The following is a 23,284-nucleotide window of genomic DNA, read 5'->3' on the forward strand; positions in this document are numbered from 1 at the left end:
TTATGCACTCCAGGAAATCCTCCTCCACCGTATAGGGCTAGCCCAATCTCTGTGCATATTAAAGTCACCCATTATAACTGCTGCACCTTTATTGTATGCACCCCTAATTTCCTGTTTGATGCCTCCCCAACATCACTACTAATGTTTGGAGGTCTGTACACAACTCCCACTAACGTTTTTTGCCCTTTGGTGTTCTGCAGCTCTACCCATATAGATTCCACATCATCAAAGCTAATGTCCTTCCTAACTGTTGCATTAATCTCCTCTTTAACCAGCAATGCTACCCCACCTCCTTTTCCTTTTATTCTATCCTTCCAGAATGTTGAATACCCCTGGATGTTGAGTTCCCAGCCCTGATCATCCTGGAGCCACGTCTTCGCAATCCCAATCAGATCATATTTGTTAACATCTATTTGCACAGTTAATTCATCCACCTTATTACGGATACTCCTTGCATTAAGATACAAAGCCTTCAGGCTTGTTTTTTTAACACCCTTTGTCCTTTTAGAATTTTGCTGTACAGTGGCCCTTTTTGCTCTTTTTCTTGGGTTTCTCTGCCCTCTACTTTTCCTCATCTCCTTTCTGTCTTTTGGTTTTGTCTCCTTTTTGTTTCCCTCTGTCTCCCTGCATTGGTTCCTATCCCCCTGCCATATTAGTTTAACTCCTCCCCAACAGCACTAGCAAACACTCCCCCTAGGACATTGGTTCTGGTCCTGCCCAGATGCAGACCGTCCGGATTGTACTGGTCCCACCTCCCCCAGAACCGGTTCCAATGCCCCAGGAATTTGAATCCCTCCCTGCTGCACCACTGCTCAAGCCACGTATTCATCTGCGCTATCCTGCGATTCCTACTCTGACTAGCATGTGGCACTGGTAGCAATCCTGAGATTACTACTTTTGAGGTCCTACTTTTTAATTTATCTCCTAGCTCCTTAAATTCGTTTCGTAGGACCTCATCCCTTTTTTTACCTATGTCGTTGGTAACAATGTGCACCACGACAACTGGCTGATCTCCATCCCTTTTTAGAATGTCCTGCACCCGCTCCGAGACATCCTTGACCCGTGCACCAGGGAGGCAACATACCATCCTGGAGTCTCGGTTGCGGCCGCAGAAACGCCTATCTATTCCCCTCACAAATGAATCCCCTATCACTATCGCTCTCCCACTCTTTTTCCTGCCCCCCTGTGCAACAGAGCCAGCCATGGTGCCATCAACTTGGCTGCTGCTGCCCTCCCCTGATGAGTCATCCCCCTCAACAGCACTCAAAGCAGCGTATCTGTTTTGCAGGGGGATGACCACAGGAACACCTGCACTACCTTCCTTGCGCTACTCTTCCTGCTGGTCTTCCATTGCCTAGTTGGCTGTGGACCCTTCTCCTGCAGTAAGAGCAACTCGCTACACGTGCTACTCACATCGTTCTCAGCATCGTGGATGCTCCAGAGTGAATCCACCCTCAGCTCCAATTCCGCAACGCAGTCTGTCGGGAGCTGGAAGCGGATACACTTCCCGCAGATGTAGTCGTCAGGGTCACCGGAAGCGTCCCTGAGTTCCTACATGGTATAGGAGGAGCATATCACGTGACTGAGCTCCCCTGCCATGACTTAACCCTTAGATACACTTAAATTGGCAACAACAATGTTAAAAGTTACTGACTGTTATAGAAGAGAAAAAAGAAAAACTACTCACCAATCCAGCCAATCACTTACCCCCTTGGCTGTGACGTCACCTTTCTGTTTCTTTCTACTTCTTTTTTAACTTCTCCCTGTAGCTACACCGGATAGCCTCTCGCCGACCCTAAACTCACGCTGCTCAGAGCTCCCGCCTCCTCGACAGGATTATATTCCACCTGCCAAATTTTTGCCCATTTACTTAGCTGGTCTATATCCCTTTACAGACTATTTGTGTCCTCTTCACAAGTTGCTTTCCCACCCATCTTTGTATTATAGTGTGATTGTTTTTCAATCTACTCTGATTCTTAGAAATCGACTGAAGACATACAATCACCCTTCCTGGCTGTATCTATTGTAGGTTCGTGGTCGTTGGTTCTGTGCCCTGTTGGTTCTTCTTCTGGCCATTCTCTGCATTGCTGTTCCCTCCATTTACACCACGTCCTTCCGTACATTCGTCTGTTTGTTCTTTCGACCTGTGTCCATCTGTACACGTATCCTTCTACTTCTTCTGTGTGCTTCTTCTTCCGTATGTTCCTGTCCTTCATCCATCTTCTGTAGAGCTGCTTCTAGCTCACATATTTATATCCAGATTATGACTGATCTCCCGCCACTGCGGTTTCTGATAAAGTATTTACATAGATATATTTTATTGTGGTCCCCTTGGTTGATTGACTGCAATAATGGACTCATCTGTTTTACCATTTGCACACTGAGTCTGCAAGGCTCAAGTTGCTTTCTCATCTTAACACCTCGTCCCAAAAAATGTTCACCTAGTGTGGTTCCTTTGTTGTCCAGTATTTTTACAGACTTGGTTTCTCCAGTGAGCTTATTTTTCCCACCCTGGTCAATCAAGTTCAGGGCCTCACGTAACAACTCCATTCTTGTTATGCATGGAGTCAGTTTTGGTCCCTGACCAAGAATGCCCTTAATTGTCCAGCTTCATTCCAAAAGCCGGTATTAAATTCCAAAACCTTGTATTAATCTTTAGCTCATGGTCACCTTCGGTGCTTTTCTGAAGATTAGTAACCTTACACTCCCTCCTTTAATGTTTCGTAAATATAAAACTAGAGACATTACTTGTGGAGTTCTTCTTTTTTCATGAGCTCTTTTTGGGTGTATTGCATTCTCAGTCAAAAACTCCAGATTACTTTCTTTTTTTACATCAAAAAACAGTACTTTTTCCCGACAAACCAACACTTTTACAACAAAAATATTCGGCCTTGATCTGACTTCAGTTTTATATACAAACACTTTGGCTTTGGTTCATCTTAACAACTCTTCAAGATTCCCTTCCTTTGTATTCTTTTTCAACTTACAGGATAAGATAAATAGTTGCACCACTATAACCAACTATACAATGGCTAGTGCACGAGACATGATTCAAACCCAGAGGAGAATCTGAATATTGAATACCAAATCCCATTTTGGAGGGGCCATCACTTCCTCAATATCCTCCCTTACTTTTTAATTTGTTTGGTGTAATGTGTAATCGTGTTTGTTGGATATTACAATGTCCTTCTTTGTACCATCAGCAAACTTAGTTACATTACACTCGGTCCCTTCATCTAAGTCATTAATGTAGATAGTAAATCGATGAGGCCCAGCACTGATCCATGCGGCACTCCACTAGTTACCGTTTCCAATGGGAAAATGACCCATTTATCCCAACTCCCTGTTTTCTGTGAGTTAGCCAATTCTCTATCCATGCTAAGATATTACCCCCAACCCCATGAACTTTTATCTTGTGCCTTTTATGTGGTACCTCATCGAATGCCTTCTGGAAAACCAAATACACCACATCCACTACTTCCCCTTTATCACCCTGCTCGGTACATCCTCAAAGAATTCCAGAAAATTTGTCAAATATGATTTCCCTTTCATAAAACCATGCTGACTCTGCTTGATTGAACTCCGCTTTTCCAAATGTCCTGCTACTGCTTCTTTAATAATGGACTCCAGCATTTTCCCAATGACAGATGTTAGGCTAACTGGTCTATCGTTTCCTGCTTTCTGTCTGCCTCTTTTTTTAAATAGGGGCGTTACATTTGCTGTGCGTGCTTTTGAGAGGGCGCTAAAAGGAGCTGCGACATCCAGAATACCAGATTTTGCCTCAATTCAACAACAACAACTTGTATTTATACAGCGCCTGTAACGTAGTGAAACGTCCCAAGGCACTTCCCAAGAGTATTATGAGATACAAAATTTGATACCGAGTCACATAAGAAGAAATTAGTGTCAGTGACCAAAGAGGTATATTTTAAGGATCGTCTTGAAGGAGGAAAGAGAGGTAGAGAGGCGGAGAGGTTTAGGTTGAGAGTTCCAGAGCTTGGGATCTCGACAACAGAAGGCACGGCCACCAATGGTTGAGCGATTATAATCAGGGATGCTCAGGAGGGCAGAATTGGAGGAGCGCAGACATCTCGGGGGGTTATGGGGCTGGAGGAGATTACAGAGATAGGGAGGGGCGAAGTCATGGAAGGATTTGAAAACAAAGATGAGAATTTTAAAAATTGAGGCGTTGCTGAACTGGAAGCCGATGTCAGTCTCTACCCTCGCCCCACCGAGCCATTCTCCCCACCCCCACCTTGAGCCGCTCCCCCGCCTCCCTCCCTCACTCCTGCCCTCCTCACACCACATCCCTCAGTCTCCCTCCCCCCGATCCCAACTCAGCTCCCACTCCCCCCCCACTTCCCTGTCCCCCTACCTCACACGCCCCTCCTTCCCCCTTTCCATCCCCTCTGCCCCTCCCGAGCCGGAGTAGGCCATTCGGTCTCTCGAGCCTGCTCCGCCATTCAATGAGATCATGGCTGATCTTCTACCTCAACTCCACTTTCCTGCACTATCCCCATATCCCTCGATTCCCTTAACATCCAAAAATCTATTGATCTCCTTTTTTTTGGAGCAACTGGTTTAGAATGGAGTATCTTAGAAATTGCAATTCTCGGCATTTAATTTGCTCCAGTTCCAGTGAGTTTGAACAGTTTCATTTTGGAACAGATTTCTTTTTTCAAAAGGGGGCATGTGCGGCCACTGACGCCTGTTTTGAAAGTTTAGGCAGCGAAAACTTACTCCAAACTAACTTAGAATGGAGCAAGTGTAGATTTTTGTACGCTCAGAAAAACCTTGTCTACACTTTAGAAATCAGGCGTAGGTTACAAATCAGGCTTAGGGAATGGGGGGCAGGGGAGGGGGGAAGCGGGGAAGTAATTCAATTCTCCAAGCATTCAACAGTCTTACTTAGACAAATAAATAGCCAGCCTGAATAAAAAATTATAAACAAAGCAAGTACAAAATATTGAATATTCCTACCTGTGTGAAGAAGCAGCAGCCTTCGAGCTGCGGTGCTTCAGGCAGGCCTTCCTTCCATGTTGGAGACAGGGGCGGCTTCAGTGACTCAATGGCAGCCGAAGACACAGCAAGCAGCCTTCGAGCTGTGAGGGTAACTGAGGCCATTCGGCCACAGGATAGGGGAGGCAGCAGTGGCTGACGGCAGCCGAAGACACAGCAAGCAGCCTTCAAGCTGCGAGGGAGGCTGAAGCCATTCGGCCAGGGGACAGGGTAAGCACCGGGAGGGAGAGGCAGCCAGCTAGCCAGTTTGAAACTTAAATTTGTAATTGCAGAATGGGTGCTGCATTGTCAACACCACGGATTATGCAATGGTTCACCAGCAATTCACTGCATAGGAGAGAATTGATTAGAGCTCACCGCACCAGGAACGTCATAGCCCGTAGGCTGATGGGCAGGAGACCTTACCCACATCGGCAATATCGAGCTAAGCACTGGTACCTGGACATGAGTGAGGCTGATAGTATCAAAAGGCTACGTTTCCACAGAGAAGTTGTTGTTGAGATCTGTGATATGCTGAGAGCAGATTTGCAGCCCAGAAGCAGAACACCAACTGCCTTGTCTGTTGAAGTGAAGAGAGCAGCTGCACTGGCCTTCTATGCCTCGGGATCGTTTCAGGCTACAACTGGAGATGTGCGCCATCTCTCAATGTGCAATTCATGCCAGCGTTTACCAGGTCACGGCTGCACTGTATGTGCAGAGGAATGACTTCATCAATTTCCCAATGACCGCACAAGCGATCCATGAGGGCTGTGAGGCTTCTTCAGGATTGCTGGCTTCCCAAAGGTACAGGGCTGCATTGATTGTACCCACATCGCCTTGCGAGAACCTGTGGAGGATTCTGAGCAGTACAGGAATAGAAAAGGTTTCCACTCCATCAATGTACCGCTCGTGTGTGACGACAAGCAGCGCATCATGTCAGTCGATGTGAGATACCCTGACAGCACAGATGATGCCTTCATCCGACGCGACAGCATTATATCTGACATGTTTGAGCAGCAACCAGAAGGGCAGAGCTGGCTACTGGGAGACAAAGTGTACGGCCTGGCCACCTGGCTCATGACGCTTGATACGGACGGAAGCTGACCATCAATACAACATGGTGCACATTGCGACGCGCAGCATCATTGAGAGGACCATTGGCATATTGAAACACGGTTTCCGATGCCTGGACCATTCCGGAGGCCACTTGCAATACTCTCCTCAGATTGTCGGTCACTTCACTGTTGTGTGTTGCATGCTCCATAACTTAGCCATCATGAGGCAGCAGGAGCTGGTAGTGGAACCAGAAGATCCACATGAGGGGTCAGTGCCTGATGATAGTAATTTGGAAGAGCAGGATGAGGATGATGACAACAATCAGGAAAGCATGCAAGTGCCTGATGCCGGAGCACGAGGTCGGAGGAGGGCCGTTCATCGTGCTCCTTTAACAATTGCTCGAGCCCTGTGCCACCAGCTCATCCGTGAACGCTTCAATTACTGATGCCTGAGGGCTCTGCGACAACTGTTGCGCATGGACATGTTTATTCTTTGCAGTTGTTCCTATGTCGTGTTGTGTTAATGGAACATGATTCAGTTTTAATGAAAAAATATTTTATTGAAAAGTTAACGTCACTGTAATAAAATATTTGTTGTACCAAACTTTACTTTTTAATATGACTCTTAAGATCACTTAAAAACTTTAAGATCACTTATAAACTTGTAACGTTACAAAACAATTTCAACGTAAAAAATCTTACATTCTTAAGATCACTTAAACTTCAAGATCACTTTTTAGGTGTCAAATTAAATAAGTTACAAAAAGTGCGAGCATTTACACTATAAGATCACTTCAAAACCGTAAGATCACTTATAAGTTGTAAAATTACAAAAGTTACAAAACAATTTCAAGTGAAAAACACTGCTACAGCTACATCAAGAACAAGAACAAAAGCAGCAAAGAACGGCTGTAACCATCTCTCAGCCACATCTCAGTGAATGTTCACTTCTTCATGGGGGTGTCATTTGATTGGCGGGACTGTGTGCCCTTATTGCAGTAGCTACCTCCATGAGGGCCTGTGCCTTCACTTGCATGCCCTTTCTGATGGCCTGTGCCATTGGTAACACTCCCTTGGACATTCCCTCCCAAAGTTCCCGTGTCATTACTGCTATTTCTCCCGTCAGGACTGTCACCTCTTCACCCACTGCACTGACACTACCGATGAGTGATCGGGTAAGCTCATTGGTCTTCATACCCAATGCCACGATCTGAGCCGTATCTGTTGCACGCTGCATCTCAGGAGAGCGTGTCTCCAATCTCCTTCTCCTCTGCCTGGGCCTGCCTCGCGGCACCACTACACAGGGAGGCACGGGCTGGGACGGTGGGACACTCTGTGTTCCAGACGGCAGTACGAGAGAGAGAGGTGCGGGCTGGGACGGTGAGGCACTCTGTGTTCCAGACGTCAGTACTAGAGAGAGAGGCGCGGGCTGGGACTGTGGGACGCTCTGTGTTCCAGACGGCAGTACTAGAGAGAGAGGCGCGGGCTGGGACGGTGGGACGCTCGGTGTTCCAGACGGCAGTACTAGAGAGAGAGGCGCAGGCTGAGATGGTGAGGCGCTCGGTGTTCCAGACAGCAGAACTTGAGTGCGAGCTGTGGGCTGGGATGGTGGGTGAATGGGTGTAAACTGCTCCATGATATCACTAGCACCACTGGGACCCACAACGTCGGAATCAAAACCATGGAAGGTGGAACCAGAACCTATGCGAGTGGGAGGCGCAGGCTCGGACTCTGGTGCACTGGCTGTAAACTGCTACATTATACCAGCGGAGCACTTGGACCCGCAACATCGGAATCAAAACCATGGAAGGTGGAACCAGATCCAATGCAAGGGGTTGAAACTCAGATGCCCCTTAATGGGGGCTCATAAACATTAATTTGGAAGTTCTCCCCTGTAGACATTTCAGTCATCGCCGCCAGCATCCAGTCTGGATCTGGTTGTACTGGTTCTTGTTCTGTGTCTTCACGATCCTCAGGGTTGGCATCATCATCATCATCATGTTCTGCAAAATATATCAGAACAGTCAAATGTTTAACAGCAAGGGAGGAGGCAGGATGGGGCATGAGTACTCTCACACATAGCAGACCAGGCAGCAGGTTGATTTGAAGGGCCACGATGCATTTTCAGGACTTACCCTCTTCCTCGCGTGTGGGCCCAGCTTGTGCTGTACTGAATGCTTTTCTCCATGTACAACTCATCATGGCAGCTACCCTCTGTTCCAAGGGTGTCAGTTGCTGCAGATTGAGCGTGCCTTCTCCTGTTCGAGTTGCTTCCCTTTTGTTGTGGGCCACTTTCTTCTGCAAAGAGTTAAACATAACTTTTTACAAAGTGCGTCTTTCTGCAGGGCGGGACATACAGATAGTCACATTACAATTACAATTACATTAAAAAATGAAAATATTACTTACACTAACTACTTGACCAAGGTCGTGCCATTTCTTTTTACACTGGCTTCCAGATCTCATGGTATGCACCACTGCGCAGTAATCTTCTGCAACTTGGTTCCAGCGTTTCTTCATTTCTTTCGGTGGCACTTTTATGTGACCTCTGTTGCTGGTATCGAGCTCCTGCTATCTCTGCTCAATGGCGTTAACTAATATCTCCACTTCCTCATGCAAGAAATTCTTTGTTCTTGGTGGATGTTGTTCCATTGCTGTATTGAATTGAAACTCTTACTTTTCAAAACACAGTCCTTATTTTGCATGCACCTATGTAGAACCTGTTCTGGAAGTTTAGCGGTGAAAAGCAGCACTCACTGATTTCAGCAGGTGATTTCTTCAACAGTGCTGCTAAAAACACTCTTTCAGACATCAAAATTCAATCCCAAGCCTTTCCAGAGGTCCACGAGACAAATCAGCACATTTCTTCAAGTTCCATTAAAATGGCCGAGTGCCAATGTTTATGGGCTACTGCGCGGGCGCGCGCGCTCCAACACGCATGGCGCAGGGCTGTCGGCAGGACGTTCTCTCATTTGACTTAGCCCCGCCCCCCTGCACTTGCAGAATTGGCGCGACTCTGTGGCTCCGCCCCCTGCTGATGTCTGTGCGCCGCGCCGAGCTGCGAGGGACCTGCAGGGAGCCCGAGAATTGCAAGGTACATTTTTGTCGCGCTTTTAGGCACGAAAAACGGGTGTCCATGTCGGGGCTGCGCCGTTCTAGGCGCGGCCTGAAACTTGACCCCTGAGACTCCTCAGCCCTCTGGGGTAGAGAATTCCAGAGATTCACCACCCTCTGAGTGAAGAGGTTTCTCCTCATCTCAGTCCTAAATGGCCGACCTCTTATTCTGAGACTGTGACCCCTGGTTCTAGACTCCCCGGCCAGAGGAAACATCCTCCCAGCATCTACCCTGTCAAGCCCTGTCAGAATTGTGTATGTTTCAATGGGATGCCCTCTCATTCTTCTAAACTCTAGAGAGTATAGGCCTTGGAACTTGTGGAACCAAGGCGGGTAGATGGAGTTCAGATACAGATGAGCCGTGATCTGATTGAATGGGGGAACAGGCCCGAGGGGCTGAATGGCCTCCTCCTGTTCATTATGTCCAGCAGCAGCTGTGAACCTCTCCGCAACCTCATCTTGACTTTTATCAGTCACATCAGAGCCTTGATCCCCTCACCAGGGGGCTGGTGTTTCCAGATCAATGTCCAACTGATCGATGCCATGAGTCAGACTCAGTGAGTGCTGTCAGTGGATGGAAAGGCTGCTCTAACTACAGCCTTGTTCTAATGTATATGGGGAGGGGCAACAAGGCAAGGGAATACACAATAAATGGGAGGGTACTGAGAGGGGTGGAGGAACGGAGGGACCTTGGAGTGCATGTCCACAGATCCCAGAAGGTAGCTGGCCAGGTCGATAAGGTGGTTAAAAAGGCATACGGAATACTTGCCTTTATTAGCCGAGGCATAGAATACAAGAGCAGGGAGGTTATGCTTGAACTGTATAAATCACTATTTAGGCCACAGCTAGAGTACTGCGTACAGTTCTGGTCATCACAGGCTATGGACCCATAGAAACATAGAAACATAGAAAATAGCTGCAGGAGTAAGCCATTCGGCCCTTCGAGCCTGCACCATCATTCAATAAGATCATGGCTGATCATTCCCTCAGTACCCCTTTCCTGCTTTCTCTCCATACCCCTTGATCCCTTTAGCCGAAAGGGCCATATCTAACTCCTTCTTGAATATATGCAATGAACTGGCATCAATAACTCTCTGCGAGAGGTAATTCCACAGGTTAACAACTCTCTGAGTGAAGAAGTTTCTCCTCATCTCAGTCCCAAATGGCATACCCCTTATCCTAAGACTGTGTCCCCTGGTTCTGGAGTTCCCCATCATCGGATTCATTCTTCCTGCATCTAACCTGGCCAGTCCCATCAGAATCTTATTGGTTTCTATGAGATACCCTCTCATCCTTCTAAACTCCAGTGTCTAAATGCCCAGTTGATCCAGTCTCTCCTCATAAGTCAGCCCTGCCACCCCGTGAATCAGTCTGGTGAACCTTCGCTGCACTCCCTCAATAGCAAGAACAGCCTTCCTCAGATTAGGAGACCCAAACAGAACACAATGTTCCAGGTGAGGCATCACATAGGCCCTGTATAACTGCAGTAAGACCTCCCTGCTCCTATACACAAATCCCCTAGCTATGAAGACCAACATACCATTTGCCTTCTTCACCGACTGCTGAACCTGCATGCCAACTTTCAATGACTGATGAAGCATGACACCCAAGTCTCATTGCACCTTGCACTTTCCTAATCTGCCGCCATTCAGATAATATTCTGCCTTCGTGTTTTTGCCCCCAAAGTGGATAACCTCACATTTATCCACATTATACTGCATCTGCCATGCATTTGCCCACTCACCTAACCTGTTCAAGTCACTCTGCAGCCTTTTAGCATCCCCCTCACAGCTCACACCGCCACCCAGTTTAGTCTCATCTGCAAACTTGGAGATATTACATTCAATTCCTTCATCTAAATCATTGATGTATATTGTAAAGAGCTGGGGTCCCAGCACTGAGCCCTGCGGCACCCCACTAGTCACTGCCTGCCATTCTGAAAAGGACGTGTATATCCCGACTCTCTGCTTCCTGTCTGCCAACCAGTTCTCTCTCCACGTCAGTATATTATCCCAATACCATGTGCTTTGCTATTGCACACCAATCTCTTGTGTGGGACCTTGGCAAAAGCCTTTTGAAAGTCCAAATACACCATATCCACTGGTTCTCCCTTGTCCACTCTACTAGTTACATCCTCAAAAAATTCCAGAAGATTCGTCAAGCATGATTTCCCTTTCATAAATCCATGCTAACTTGGACCGATCCTGTCACTGCTTTCCAAATGCGCTGCTATTTCATCTTTAATAATTGATTCCAACATTTTCCCCACTACTCATGTCAGGCTAACCGGTCTATAATTACCCATTTTCTCTCCCTGCATTTTTAAACAGTGGTGTTACATTAGCTACCCTCCAGTCCATAGGAACTGATCCAGATTCAATCGACCGTTGGAAAATGATCATCAATGCATCCACTATTTCTAGGGCCACATCCTTAATACTCTGAGATGCAGACTATCAGGCTCCGGGGATTTATCGGCCTTCAATCCCATCAATTTCCCTAACACAATTTCCCACTTTATAAGGACATCCTTCAGTTCCTCCTTCTCACTAGATCGTCGGTTCCCTAGTATTTCCGGAAGGTTATTTGTATCTTCCTTTGTGAAAACAGAACCAAAGTATTTGTTTAACTGGTCCGCCATTTCTTTGTTCCCCATTATAAATTCACCTGAATCTGACCGCAAGGGACTTACGTTTGTTTTCACTAATCTTTTTCTCTTCACATATCTATAAAAGCTTTTCCAGTCAGTTTTTATTTTCCCAGCAAGCTTCCTCTCATATTCTATTTTCTCCCTCCTAATTAAACCCTTTGTCCTCCTCTGCCGTACTGCAGAATTCTCCCAGCCCTCAGGTTTGCTGCCTTTTCTGGCCTATTTATATGCCTCTTCCTTGCATTTAACACTATCCTTAATTTCCCTTGTTCGCCACGGTTGAGCCGCCTTCCCCGTTTTATTTTTACTCCAGACAGGGATGTACAATTGTTGAAGTTCATCCCTGTGATCTTTAAATGTTTGCCATTGCCTATCCACCGTCCACCCTTTAAGTATCATTTACCAGTCTTTTCTAGCCAATTCACATCTCATACCATTGAAGTTACCTTTCCCCAAGTTCACGAACCTAGTCTCTGAATTAACTGTGTCACTCTCCATCTTAATAAAGAATTCTACCATATTATGGTCACTCTTCCCCAAGGGGCCTCACACAACAAGATTATTAATTCGTCCTTTCTCATTACACATCACCCAGCCTAGGATGGCCAGCCCTCTAGTTGGTTCATCGATATATTGGTCTAGAAAACCATCCCTAATACATTCCAGGACATCCTCCTCCACCGCATTGCTACCAGTTTGGTGAGCCCAGTCAATATGTAGATTGAAGTCGTCCATGATAACTGCTGTACCTTTATTGCACACATCCCTAATTTCTTGTTTGATGCTGTCCCCATCCTCATTAGTACTGTTTGGTGGTCTGTACATAACTCCCACTAACGTTTTCTGCCCTTCGGTATTCCGTATTTCCACCCATACAAATTCCACATCATCCAAGCTAATGTCCTTCCTTAATATTGTATTAATTTCCTCTTTAACCAGCAACACCACCCACCTCCTTTTCCTTTCTGTCTATCCTTCCTAAATGTTGAATATCCCTGGATGTTGAGTTTCCAGCCTTGGTCACCCTGGAGTCATGTCTCCGTGATGCCAGTTACATCATATCCGTTAACTGTTATCTGCGCAATTAATTCTTCCACCTTATTCCGAATACTCCTCGCATTGAGGCACAGAGTCTTCAGGCTTCTCTTTTTAACGCCCTTTGTCCCTTTAGGATTTTGCTGTAATGTGGCCCTTTTTGCTTTTTGCCTTGGGTTTCTCTGCCCTCCACTTTTACTTTTCTTCTTTCTATCTTTTGCTTCTGCAAACACTCCCCCTAGGACATTGGTTCCAGTCCTGCCCAGGTGCAGACCGTCCGGTTTGTACTGGTCCCACCTCCCCCAGAACTGGTTCCAATGCCCCAGGAATTTGAATCCCTCCCTTCTGCACCACTCCTCAAGCCATGTAGTCATCTGAGCTATCCTACGATTCCTACTCTGACTAGCACGTGGCACTGGTAGAAATCCTGAGATTACTACTTTTTAATTTAGCTCCTAGCTCCCTAAATTCGTCTTGTCGGACCTCATCCTGTTTTTTACCTATATCCTTGGTACCTATATGCATCACGACAACTGGCTGTTTACACACACCCTTAAAAATGTCCTGCACCCGCTCCGAGACATCCTTGACCCTTGCACCAGGGAGGCAACATACCATCCTGGGGTCTCGGTTGCGGCCGCAGAAATGTCTGTCTATTCCCCTTACAATAGAATCCCCTATCACTATAGCTCTCCCACTCTTTTTCCTGCCCTCCTATGCAGCAGAGCCACCCATGGTGCCATGGAGTTGGCTGCTGCTGCCCTCCCCTGATGAGTCATCCCCCTCAACAGTACCCAAAGCAGTGTATCTGTTTTGCAGGGGGATGACCGCAGGGGATTCCTTCCACTGCTCTTCCTGTTGGCCACCCATCCCCTATCTGGCTGTGTAACCTTTATCTGCGGTAAGACCAACTCACGAAATGTGCTATGTACGACATCCTCAGCATCGCGCATGCTTCAGAGTGAATCCACCCGCAGCTCCCGTGCCGCAATTCGGTCTGTCAGGAGCTGCAGCCGGATACACTTCCCGCATATGTAGTCGTCAGGGACACTGGAAGCGTTCCTGACTTCCCACATAGTACAGGAGGAGCAAAACACGTGTCCGAGCTCTCCTGCCATGACTTAACCTCTAGATTAACTTAATTTGGCAAAAATAATGCTAAAGCTTACTTCCTGATAAAGAAAAGAAAAAGAAAAAACTACTGACCAATCACTTACCCCCTTGGCTGTGACGTCACCTTTCGATTTCTTTCTACTTCTTTTTTGTTTTCTCTCCCTGCTGCAGCTGCACCAGCTGGGCCTTTATAGGTCGCTCCGACGTCCCCGAACCTCTTGCTGTCATGTCTCACTTCGTTTTCTTTTTCTCCCAGGTCGGGGAGTCAGCACTAGTAGGGGAAACAAGACAAAGCAACACTTCCCGCTCCCACTTGCCCGAACTCACCCACTTACCAAACTCTTACCTTTGCACTCTGACCTGCCGCAGCACCCCAACCCAGAGCTGGAAAGTGGGATTAGGCTGAGTAGCTCTTTGTTGGCCGGCGCGGACACGATGGGCCGAAATGGTCTCCTTCAGTGCTGTAATTTTCTGTGATTCTATGATCGTGCTGGTGGTGTTGACCACTTCAAAAGTCGCAGCAGACATTTTATTGAAGCTATTTCCATTCCCGGTTTCCCCGCTGCCAATAATTGGATCAATCTATGCTGTAGCTCCCCCTTGTGGTATATCTATATATGCTCCACCCAAACCCCTGCTTTCAACCCTTGAACCCACATTGTCTATGCTAGCAGGAGCCCCGCTCCTTAATCACAGCATCTCACAGCACAGAGGGAGGCCAATAGGCCCATCAAACCTGTGCTGGCTCTTTGAAAGAGCTATGGACTACTATGGCCAGGGCTAAAGATCCAGAGACACGAGTTCACATTCCACCATGGCAGCTGGGGAATTTAAATTCAGTTAATTAAATAAATCTGGAATAAAAAGCTAGTGTCAGTAATGGTGACCATGAAAATGCCGGATTGTCGTAAAAAATGATCTACCTGGCCTGCTACCTTTTGGGATCTGTCAACATGCATACCAAGGTCCCGTTGTTACACAAAACTCCTCAGTGTCCCACAATTTAATATGTATTCCCTTGTCTTGTTATCATTCCCCAAAAGCATTAACTCACACTTCTCTGGATTAAATTCCATTTGCCAATGTTCTGCCCACCTGACCATTTCATTGATATCTTCCAGCAGTCGACAGCTTTCTTCTAAATTATAAACAACACAGCCGATTTTAGAATCGTCTGCAAACTTCTTAATCATACCCCCTGCATTCAAGTCTAAATCATTGATATATACCACAAAAAGTAAGGGACCTAGTACTGAGCCCTGCAGAACCCCACTGAAACAGCTTCTAGTCACAAAAACACCCATCAACCATTACCCTTTGTTTCCTGCCTCTGAGCCAATTTTGGATCCAACTTTCCATTTTGCCCTGGATCCCATGGGCTTTTACTTTCGTGACCAGTCTGCAATGTGGGACCTTATCAAAAGTCTTGCTAAAATCCATATACACAACATCATACTCACTGCCCTCATCGATCCTCCTTATTACTTCCTCGATGAATTCAATGAACAAATCCATGCTGATGGTCCTTGATTAATCCGTCTATCTAAATGAAGATTATCCTGTCTCTCAGGATTTTTTCCAATAATTTTCCCACCATGAGGTTAGGCTGACTGGCCTGTAATTACTCGGGCTATCCCTTTCTCACTTTTAAACAAAGGTACAACATTAGCAGCCCTCCAGTCATCTGGCACCACACCTGTAGCCAGAGTGGATTGGAAAATGTTGGTCAGAGCCTCTGCTATTTCCTCTTTTGATTCTCTTAACAGCCTGGAATACATTTTATCCGGGCCTGGGGATTTATCCACATTCAAAGCTGCTAAGCCCCTTAATACTCCCTCTCTCACTATGTTTATTTCATCTAATATTTCACACTCCTCCTCCCTAATTGCAATGTCTGCATCGCCCCTCTCTTTTGTGAAAAGAGACGCAAAGTTTTCATTGAGAACCATTTCCACATCTTATGCCGCCACATACAGATTACCTTTATGGTCTCTAATAGGCCCTACTCTCTCTTTAATTATCCTCTTGCTCTTAATGTATTTATAAAACAGCTTTGTGTTTTCCTTGATTTTACTTGCCAAAATGTTTTCATGCTCTCTCTTTGCTTTCCTAATTTCCTTTTTAATTGCACCCCTGCACTTTCTATACTCCTCTAAAGTTCCTGCAGTATTGAGCCCTCGGTATCTGTCATAAGCCTCCCTTTTTTACTTTATTCTACACTGTATTTCCCTTGACATCTAGGGGCCTCTAGATTTGTTAGTCCCACCCTTTTTCTTTAAGGAAACAGACTTACTCTGAAACCACAGGATTTCCTCCTTGAATGCCTCCCACTGCTCTGACACTGATTTACCTTCAAGTAGCCATTTCCAGCCCACTTTGGCCAAATCACATCTCAGCTCAGCAAAATTGGCTTTTCCCCAATTGAGAACTTTTATTCCGGTCTATCTTTGTCCTTTTCCATAACTACCCTAAATCGAATTGAATTATGATCACTAGCACCAAAATGCTCTCCCACTGATACCCCTTTCACCTACCCCTCTTCATTCCCCAAAACCAAGTCCAGAACCGTCCCCTCCCTTGTTGGGCTTGTTTCATACTGGCTAACAAAGTTCTCCTGAATGCATTTTTGGAATTCCGCACCCTCTATACCTTTCACACTAATTTTATCCCAGTTATTATTAGGGTAGTTGAAATCCTCTACTATTGCTGCCCTACAGTTTTTGCACTTGTCAGAAATGTGCCTACAAATTTGCTCTTCTATCTCCTTCTGATGGGATGAGGTCCTACAGGCAGAGTTTAGGGAGCTAGGTGAGAGATTAAAAAGCAAGACCTCAAAGGTAGTAATCTCAGTATTATTTCCGGTGCCACGTGCTAGTGAGTACAGAAATAGGAGGATAGAGCAGATGAATGCGTAGCTGGAGAGATGGTGCAGGAGGGAGGGCTATAGTGTCCTGAGGCAATGGGATTGTTTCTGTGGGAGGTGGGACCTGTACAAGCCGGACAGGTTGCACCTCAACAGAGCCGGGACCAATATCCTCGCGGCGGGGTTTGCTAGTGCTGTTGGGGAGGGTTTAAGCTAGGTTGGTAGGGGGATGGGAACTGGAGAATAGATTCAGTGGGGAGAGAAGCAAAGCTGGAATTGGAAAAGTAGAAAGTGAATCTGGAAGACAGAGGAAACAAAGCCGAGAAAATAGATAGCAAGGCAGTTTGGCAGAGCTCAATGGTATATACTTCAATGCAAGGTGTATAGGTAAATGGGCTTGTTACATACTGGCTAAAAAAGTTCTCCTGGATGCATCTTAGGAATTCCACACCCTCTATACCTTTCACACTAATTTTATCCCAGTTAATATCAGGGTAGTTGAAATCCCCGACTATTACTGCCCTATAGATTTTGCACTTGTCAGAAATGTGCCAACATATTTGCTCTTCTTTCTCCCTCTGACTGTTTGGGGGTCGATAGTACACTCCCAGCAGCGTGATTACCCCTTTTTCATTCTTCAATTCAATCTATATGGCCTCATTTGATGATCCTTCCGACATATCATCCCTCCTCACAGCTGTAATTGTTTCTTTCAATTGTTTCACAACTGTTTCGGAGATTACTACCTTTGAGCTCTTGCTTTTTAATCTCTCTCCCAACCCCCTAAACTCTGCCTGTAGGACCTCATCCCTCTTTCTACCTATGCCATTGGTACCGATATGGACCACAACCTCTGGCTGTTCACCCTCCCCCTCAGAATGTACTGCAGCCTCTCAGTGACATACTTGACCCTGGCACCAGGCAGGCAACATACCATCCTGGAGTCACGTCTGCGGCCGCAGAAATGCCTGTCTGTTCCCCTAACTATCGAATCCCCTACCACGATTGCTCTTCCACTCTTCTTCCTCCCCCCTGTGCAGCTGAGCCACCCGTGGTGCCGTGGACTTGGCTCTGGCTGCACTTCCTAGAGGCACCATCGCCCCCACCAGTACTCAGAACACAATACTGGTTGGAGAGCGAGATGGACTCAGGGGACTCCTGCACTACCTGCCTGGACTTACTCTTCTGTCTGGTGGTCACCCATTCCCTCTCTGCCTGCACACTCTTAAGCTGCGGGGTGGCCACCTCTAGAAACGTGCTATCCACGAAGTTCTCAGCCTCGCGGATGCACCGCAGTGACTCCAGCCGCCGCTCAATCTCCGAAACGCGGAGCTCGAGTTGCTGTCGCTGGTGACACTTCCTGCACATGTGGTCGTCCCGGCCACGAGAAGTGTCCAGGACTTCCCACATGGCACAGGATGTGCTCTCCACGGGACAGAACTGCCCTGCCATGCCTCTATTTAATAGACTGAGAACTAACTTAGTAGAAATAAATTAAAAATAAAATAAAGCAAATAACTGCCTGGCCAACATCATTCAGGCCATAATTTCTGGATTTATTCACCCGACTGAGGGCGAACACTGTTGATGGGCCATTAATGGGCCTTAAGTTTTCAGTTCAGTCAGCTGTGGCTTAATGGGCAGCACACTCACCTCTGAGTCTGAAGGTTGTGGGTTCAAGTCCCATTCTAGAGACTAAACTCAAAAAATCTTGACTGATAGTCCCAGTGCAGAGCTGAGGGAGTGCTGCATTGTTGGAGGGGCCATCTTTCAGACTAGACATTAAACTGAGCCCCTGTGTGCTCTCTCAGGTGGGCGTGAATGATCCCGTGCCACTATTTTGAAGAAGAGCAGGGGAGTTCTCCCCGGTGTCCTGGCCAATATTTATCCCTCAATCAACATCACAGAAACAGATTGGGGACAAAATTCCCCCGCCGGGGGCGCTAACGGGGTGTGACAGTGTTCTCCCCCAGGAGTGGGGGGTATACCGGTTCCCGTGGGTTTTAGCAGAGACGCAAAATGGAAAGTGTCCCGTGAGCCGTGTCCGTGCCAGGTCTGAGGGTCATGAACCGGGCGGCACTTCGCTCGCGGGGTGAAGCTTACCGCAAGGTGCGTGCCGCCGCGCCCCGCCATTTGTTTTTGCCGACTTACCGGTTGGGCCTTTCTGTGCCGATGTGGCGGGGTTGGTGCCGCGATGGTGCAGCCCGACACTCGCCCCCGAGCCCACCCCCAGGGGAAGTGCAGTGCACCACATTGCGCTCCACTTCCTGTCAGGGGCCGTGACCCCAATTTCACTACCAGGCAGGAATTGGGCGTGGGAAAAGTTACCGCCCCAATCGGGGCGATACGCAATTTAGGCCCATTATCTGGTCATAGTCACATGTGGGAGCTTGCTGTGCATAAACTATCTGTCGTGTCTCCTCCATTACCGCAGTGACTACACTTCAAAAGTACTTCGTTGGCTGAAAAGCGCTTTCGGACATCCTGAGGTGGTGAAAGACGCTATATAAATGCAATTCTTTCTTTCCAATTCAGCTCAACATCTTTGAATCTCAAACCCGCGGACAGTGATGGACAGGTAAAGATCCTGTGGTCCATCCAGCCCGTCCCACACAATTGTGATACCTTGTGTATCACAGTCTCGACTCTCCACCCCACCCAAAACTACCTGATCTCCTGGGAGAGGCGAAAAACCAGCTAAAAAACCCATTGGCGGGAAATAAATCTGGGAAACTCCTCTCCGACCCCCACCCCGCCCCCGCTCCCCAGGCGATGGAAACTAGTCCAGGAAGTCAATGTGGCCCTGAATTCCCTGCAGTAACTACCTTCTGTAAGTGGTGATCTCCGCACCGGCCACAAACAGGTCCTGCTCTCGCTTATGTACAGTTCATGGATTTAAAATTACAAGCTTTCCCCACAGTGTCAAGTGCTGCAAATACTGTGTTACATTATCAGGGTTATATTCTCACTGTCTGTCATTGTCACAACACTCGCTATATAAATGCAAGTTGTTGTTGTGTTCAGGGGCCGCTGTATCTGGCTCAGGCTTCTTATCCAACCCCCCTTCCCTTCCCCCTCCATTGGGGGCCGTGCCTTCAGCTGCCTGGACCCTAACTCCCTGCTCCCTGAACCTCTCTGCCACTCCACCCCTCTCCTCTTTTAAGATCTCCTTCAAACCCAATCTGTGACTGAGTGTTTTGATCACCCTCCCAGCTCCTCCTCCTTTGGCTCAGCACCACTTTGACCAGATTACGCCTCTGACAGCTGCCTCGGGATGTTGTTTTAATGTTCCAGTTGCTATAGCAATGCAGGTTGTTGCTGCTGTACCTGGTGGCAGAGCGTCTCTGTGTGGATATACCCCGTGCACTGAGCTCCGCGGTGAGGCCTCCCCCAGTGGAATGGCCTGCCGATGCTCGCTGCAGTGCGGGGTGGCTGCTGACCCACCATTCGGTCTGAGACACCGCCTCACGAGCGGACGAGGAGATACACGCTGAGATCCACCATCAAATTACACGTAGGGAACTGGAAATGATTCTGCAAACCTGACTGGAGGTTTGGTACAAACGGGTTTTACAAACCAATCAATTGAGTGACACAGAATTTGTGAAAAAATTTGGTCTTTTCAGAACCAACATCGCCCCCTGTTGGTATGAAGATAACACTGCCAATTTCCAAAGGGCAAAAAACCTCAGTGGGAGTTGTGTACAGACCTCCAAGCAGTAGTAGTGATGTTGGGGAGGGCATCAAACAGGAAATTAGGAGTGCATGCAATAAAGGTACAGCAGTTATAATGGGTGACTTTAATATGCACATAGATTGGGCTAGCCAAACTGGAAGCAATACGGTGGAGGAGGATTTCCTGGAGTGCATAAGGGATGGTTTTCTAGACCAATATGTCGAGGAACCAACTAGTGGGGAGGCCATCTTAGACTGGGTGTTGTGTAATGAGAGAGCATTAATTAGCAATCTCATTGTGCGAGGCCCCTTGGGGAAGAGTGACCATAATATGGTGGAATTCTGCATTAGGATGGAGAATGAAACAGTTAATTCAGAGACCATGGTCCAGAACTTAAAGAAGGGTAACTTTGAAGGTATGAGGCGTGAATTGGCTAGGATAGATTGGCGAATGATACTTAAGGGGTTGACTGTGGATGGGCAATGGCAGACATTTAGAGACCGCATGGATGAATTACAACAATTGTACATTCCTGTCTGGCGTAAAAATAAAAAAGGGAAGGTGGCTCAACCGTGGCTATCTAGTGAAATCAGGGATAGTATTAAAGCCAAGGAAGTGGTATACAAATTGGCCAGAAATGGCAGCGAACCTGGGGACTGGGAGAAATTTAGAACTCAGCAGAGGAGGACAAAGGGTTTGATTAGGGCAGGGAAAATGGAGTACGAGAAGAAGCTTGCAGGGAACATTAAGGCGGATTGCAAAAGTTTCTATATGTATGTAAAGAGAAAAAGGTTAGTAAGGACAAACGTAGGTCCCCTGCAGTCAGAATCAGGGGAAGTCATAACGGGGAACAAAGAAATGGCAGACCAATTGAACAAGTACTTTGGTTCAGTATTCACTAAGGAGGACACAAACAACCTTCCGGATATAAAAGGGGTCAGAGGGTCTAGTAAGGAGGAGGAACTGAGGGAAATCTTTATTAGTCGGGAAATTGTGTTGGGGAAATTGATGGGATTGAAGGCCGATAAATCCCCAGGGCCTGATGGACTGCATCCCAGAGTACTTAAGGAGGTGGCCTTGGAAATAGCGGATGCATTGACAGTCATTTTCCAACATTCCATTGACTCTGGATCAGTTCCTATCGAGTGGAGGGTAGCCAATGTAACCCCACTTTTTAAAAAAGGAGGGAGAGAGAAAGCAGGGAATTATAGACCGGTCAGCCTGACCTCAGTAGTGGGTAAAATGATGGAATCAATTATTAAGGATGTCATAGCAGCGCATTTGGAAAATGTCCGGTTGTATATGAATGCACCTCAGTTCTTTCTTGGGGATTTGGATTTAAGGATTTAAATTATTGTTGATAGAAATGGCCAGAAAGCTGGTGCTACAATTCCTCACCTCTCCACTCCACCCGCCGAGGACAATAATGGTATGTTCCGCACCTCTCCCTCCCTCCCCCCCCCTCCCACCTGGGCACAAAAATGGTATGTTCCTCTCCTCTCCTCGTTTAGCCGGGGACAATAATGGTAGGTTCCTCACTTCACCCTCTCCCACCCCCGGGAAAATAATTGTATATTCCTCACCGCTCCCTCTCCTTTCCCCACTGGGGGATAATAGAGAACATAAGAAATAGGAGCAGGAGTAGGCCATATGGCCCCTTGTACCTGCTCTGCCATTTAATATGATCATGGCTGATCCGATCATGGACTCAGGTCCACTTCCCTGCCCGCTCCCCATAAACCCTGATCGGTTACGAAACTGTCTATTTCTGTCTAAAATTTATTCAATGACCCAGCTTCCACAGCTCTCTGAGGCAGTGAATTCCACAGATTTACAACCCTCTGAGAGAAGAAATTTCTCCTCATCTCAGTTTTAAATGGGCGGCCCCTAATTGTAAGATCATGCCCTCTGGTTCCAGTCTCCACTATCAGTGGAAACATCCTCTCTGCATCCACCTTGTCAAGCCCCCTCATAATCTTATACGTTTCGATAAGATCACCTCTCATTCTTCTGAATTCCAATGAGTAGAGGCCCAACCTCCTCAACCTTTCCTCATAAGTCAACCCCCGCTCCCTCTCCCCACACCACCCGGGGACAATAATGGTATGTTCCTCACCACTCCGCACACCCCACCCCCCGGGACAATAATAGTATGTTTCTCTCCTCTCACTCCCTGGGGACAATAATGGTATGTTCCTCACCTCTCCCACTCCTCTTCCCCTGCTCCCCGGGAACAATGATGGTATGTTCTTGTTGGGTTCCCCTGGATCATTCTCAGTTACTGAGGAAGTCCATGTAGCCCCTGCTGGGTTCCCCTGGATCATTCCCAGTTACTGAGGAAGCCTTTGCCGATCCAATACGTGGGAATACCGAGCGCAGTGTTGAACGACAGCACACCTGGTGACCTGCTCACTGTTTCCATCCATGTACAGCAAAATCTGGACCTTCCGATTCCCCCCATGGCCAAGTTCCCCAGCACACTGAGCTCTTCAGCCTGCACTTTATCGCACGGCATCGCAGAGCCGTTGACTTCTTGCGTGGGTTTTGTCCACAAACAGTTGGATAGTGTCTGCTCTCAACTGGATTATGTTCTTGGAGAGGCTCAACAGCCTCTCCTTCTGGTTCTCCTTGTTCCCCCACAACAACAACAACTTGTATTTATATAGCGCCTTTAACGTAGTGAAACGTCTCAAGGCGCTACACAGGAGTATTATGTGATACAAATGTTACACCGAGCTGCATATGCAGAAATTAGCACAGGTGACCAAAAGCTTGGTCAA

The 23,284-nt window shown here is 47.2% G+C and overlaps 1 gene segment (V, D, J or C); it reads left to right on the top strand.

The window, feature by feature from the left end:
- The window catches only part of LOC139269178 (immunoglobulin kappa variable 3-15-like), a 44,246-nt gene extending 21,338 nt beyond the window's left edge, over positions 1-22,908 (top strand). Inside the window, 1 exon segment of the V gene segment in view lies at positions 22,835-22,908. Within this exon segment, the coding sequence occupies positions 22,835-22,908 (74 nt within the window).
- The last annotated feature ends 376 nt before the right edge of the window (positions 22,909-23,284 follow it).

Source organism: Pristiophorus japonicus, chromosome 8 (assembly GCF_044704955.1).
Source record: "Pristiophorus japonicus isolate sPriJap1 chromosome 8, sPriJap1.hap1, whole genome shotgun sequence".
Classification (NCBI taxonomy): domain Eukaryota; kingdom Metazoa; phylum Chordata; class Chondrichthyes; family Pristiophoridae; genus Pristiophorus; species Pristiophorus japonicus.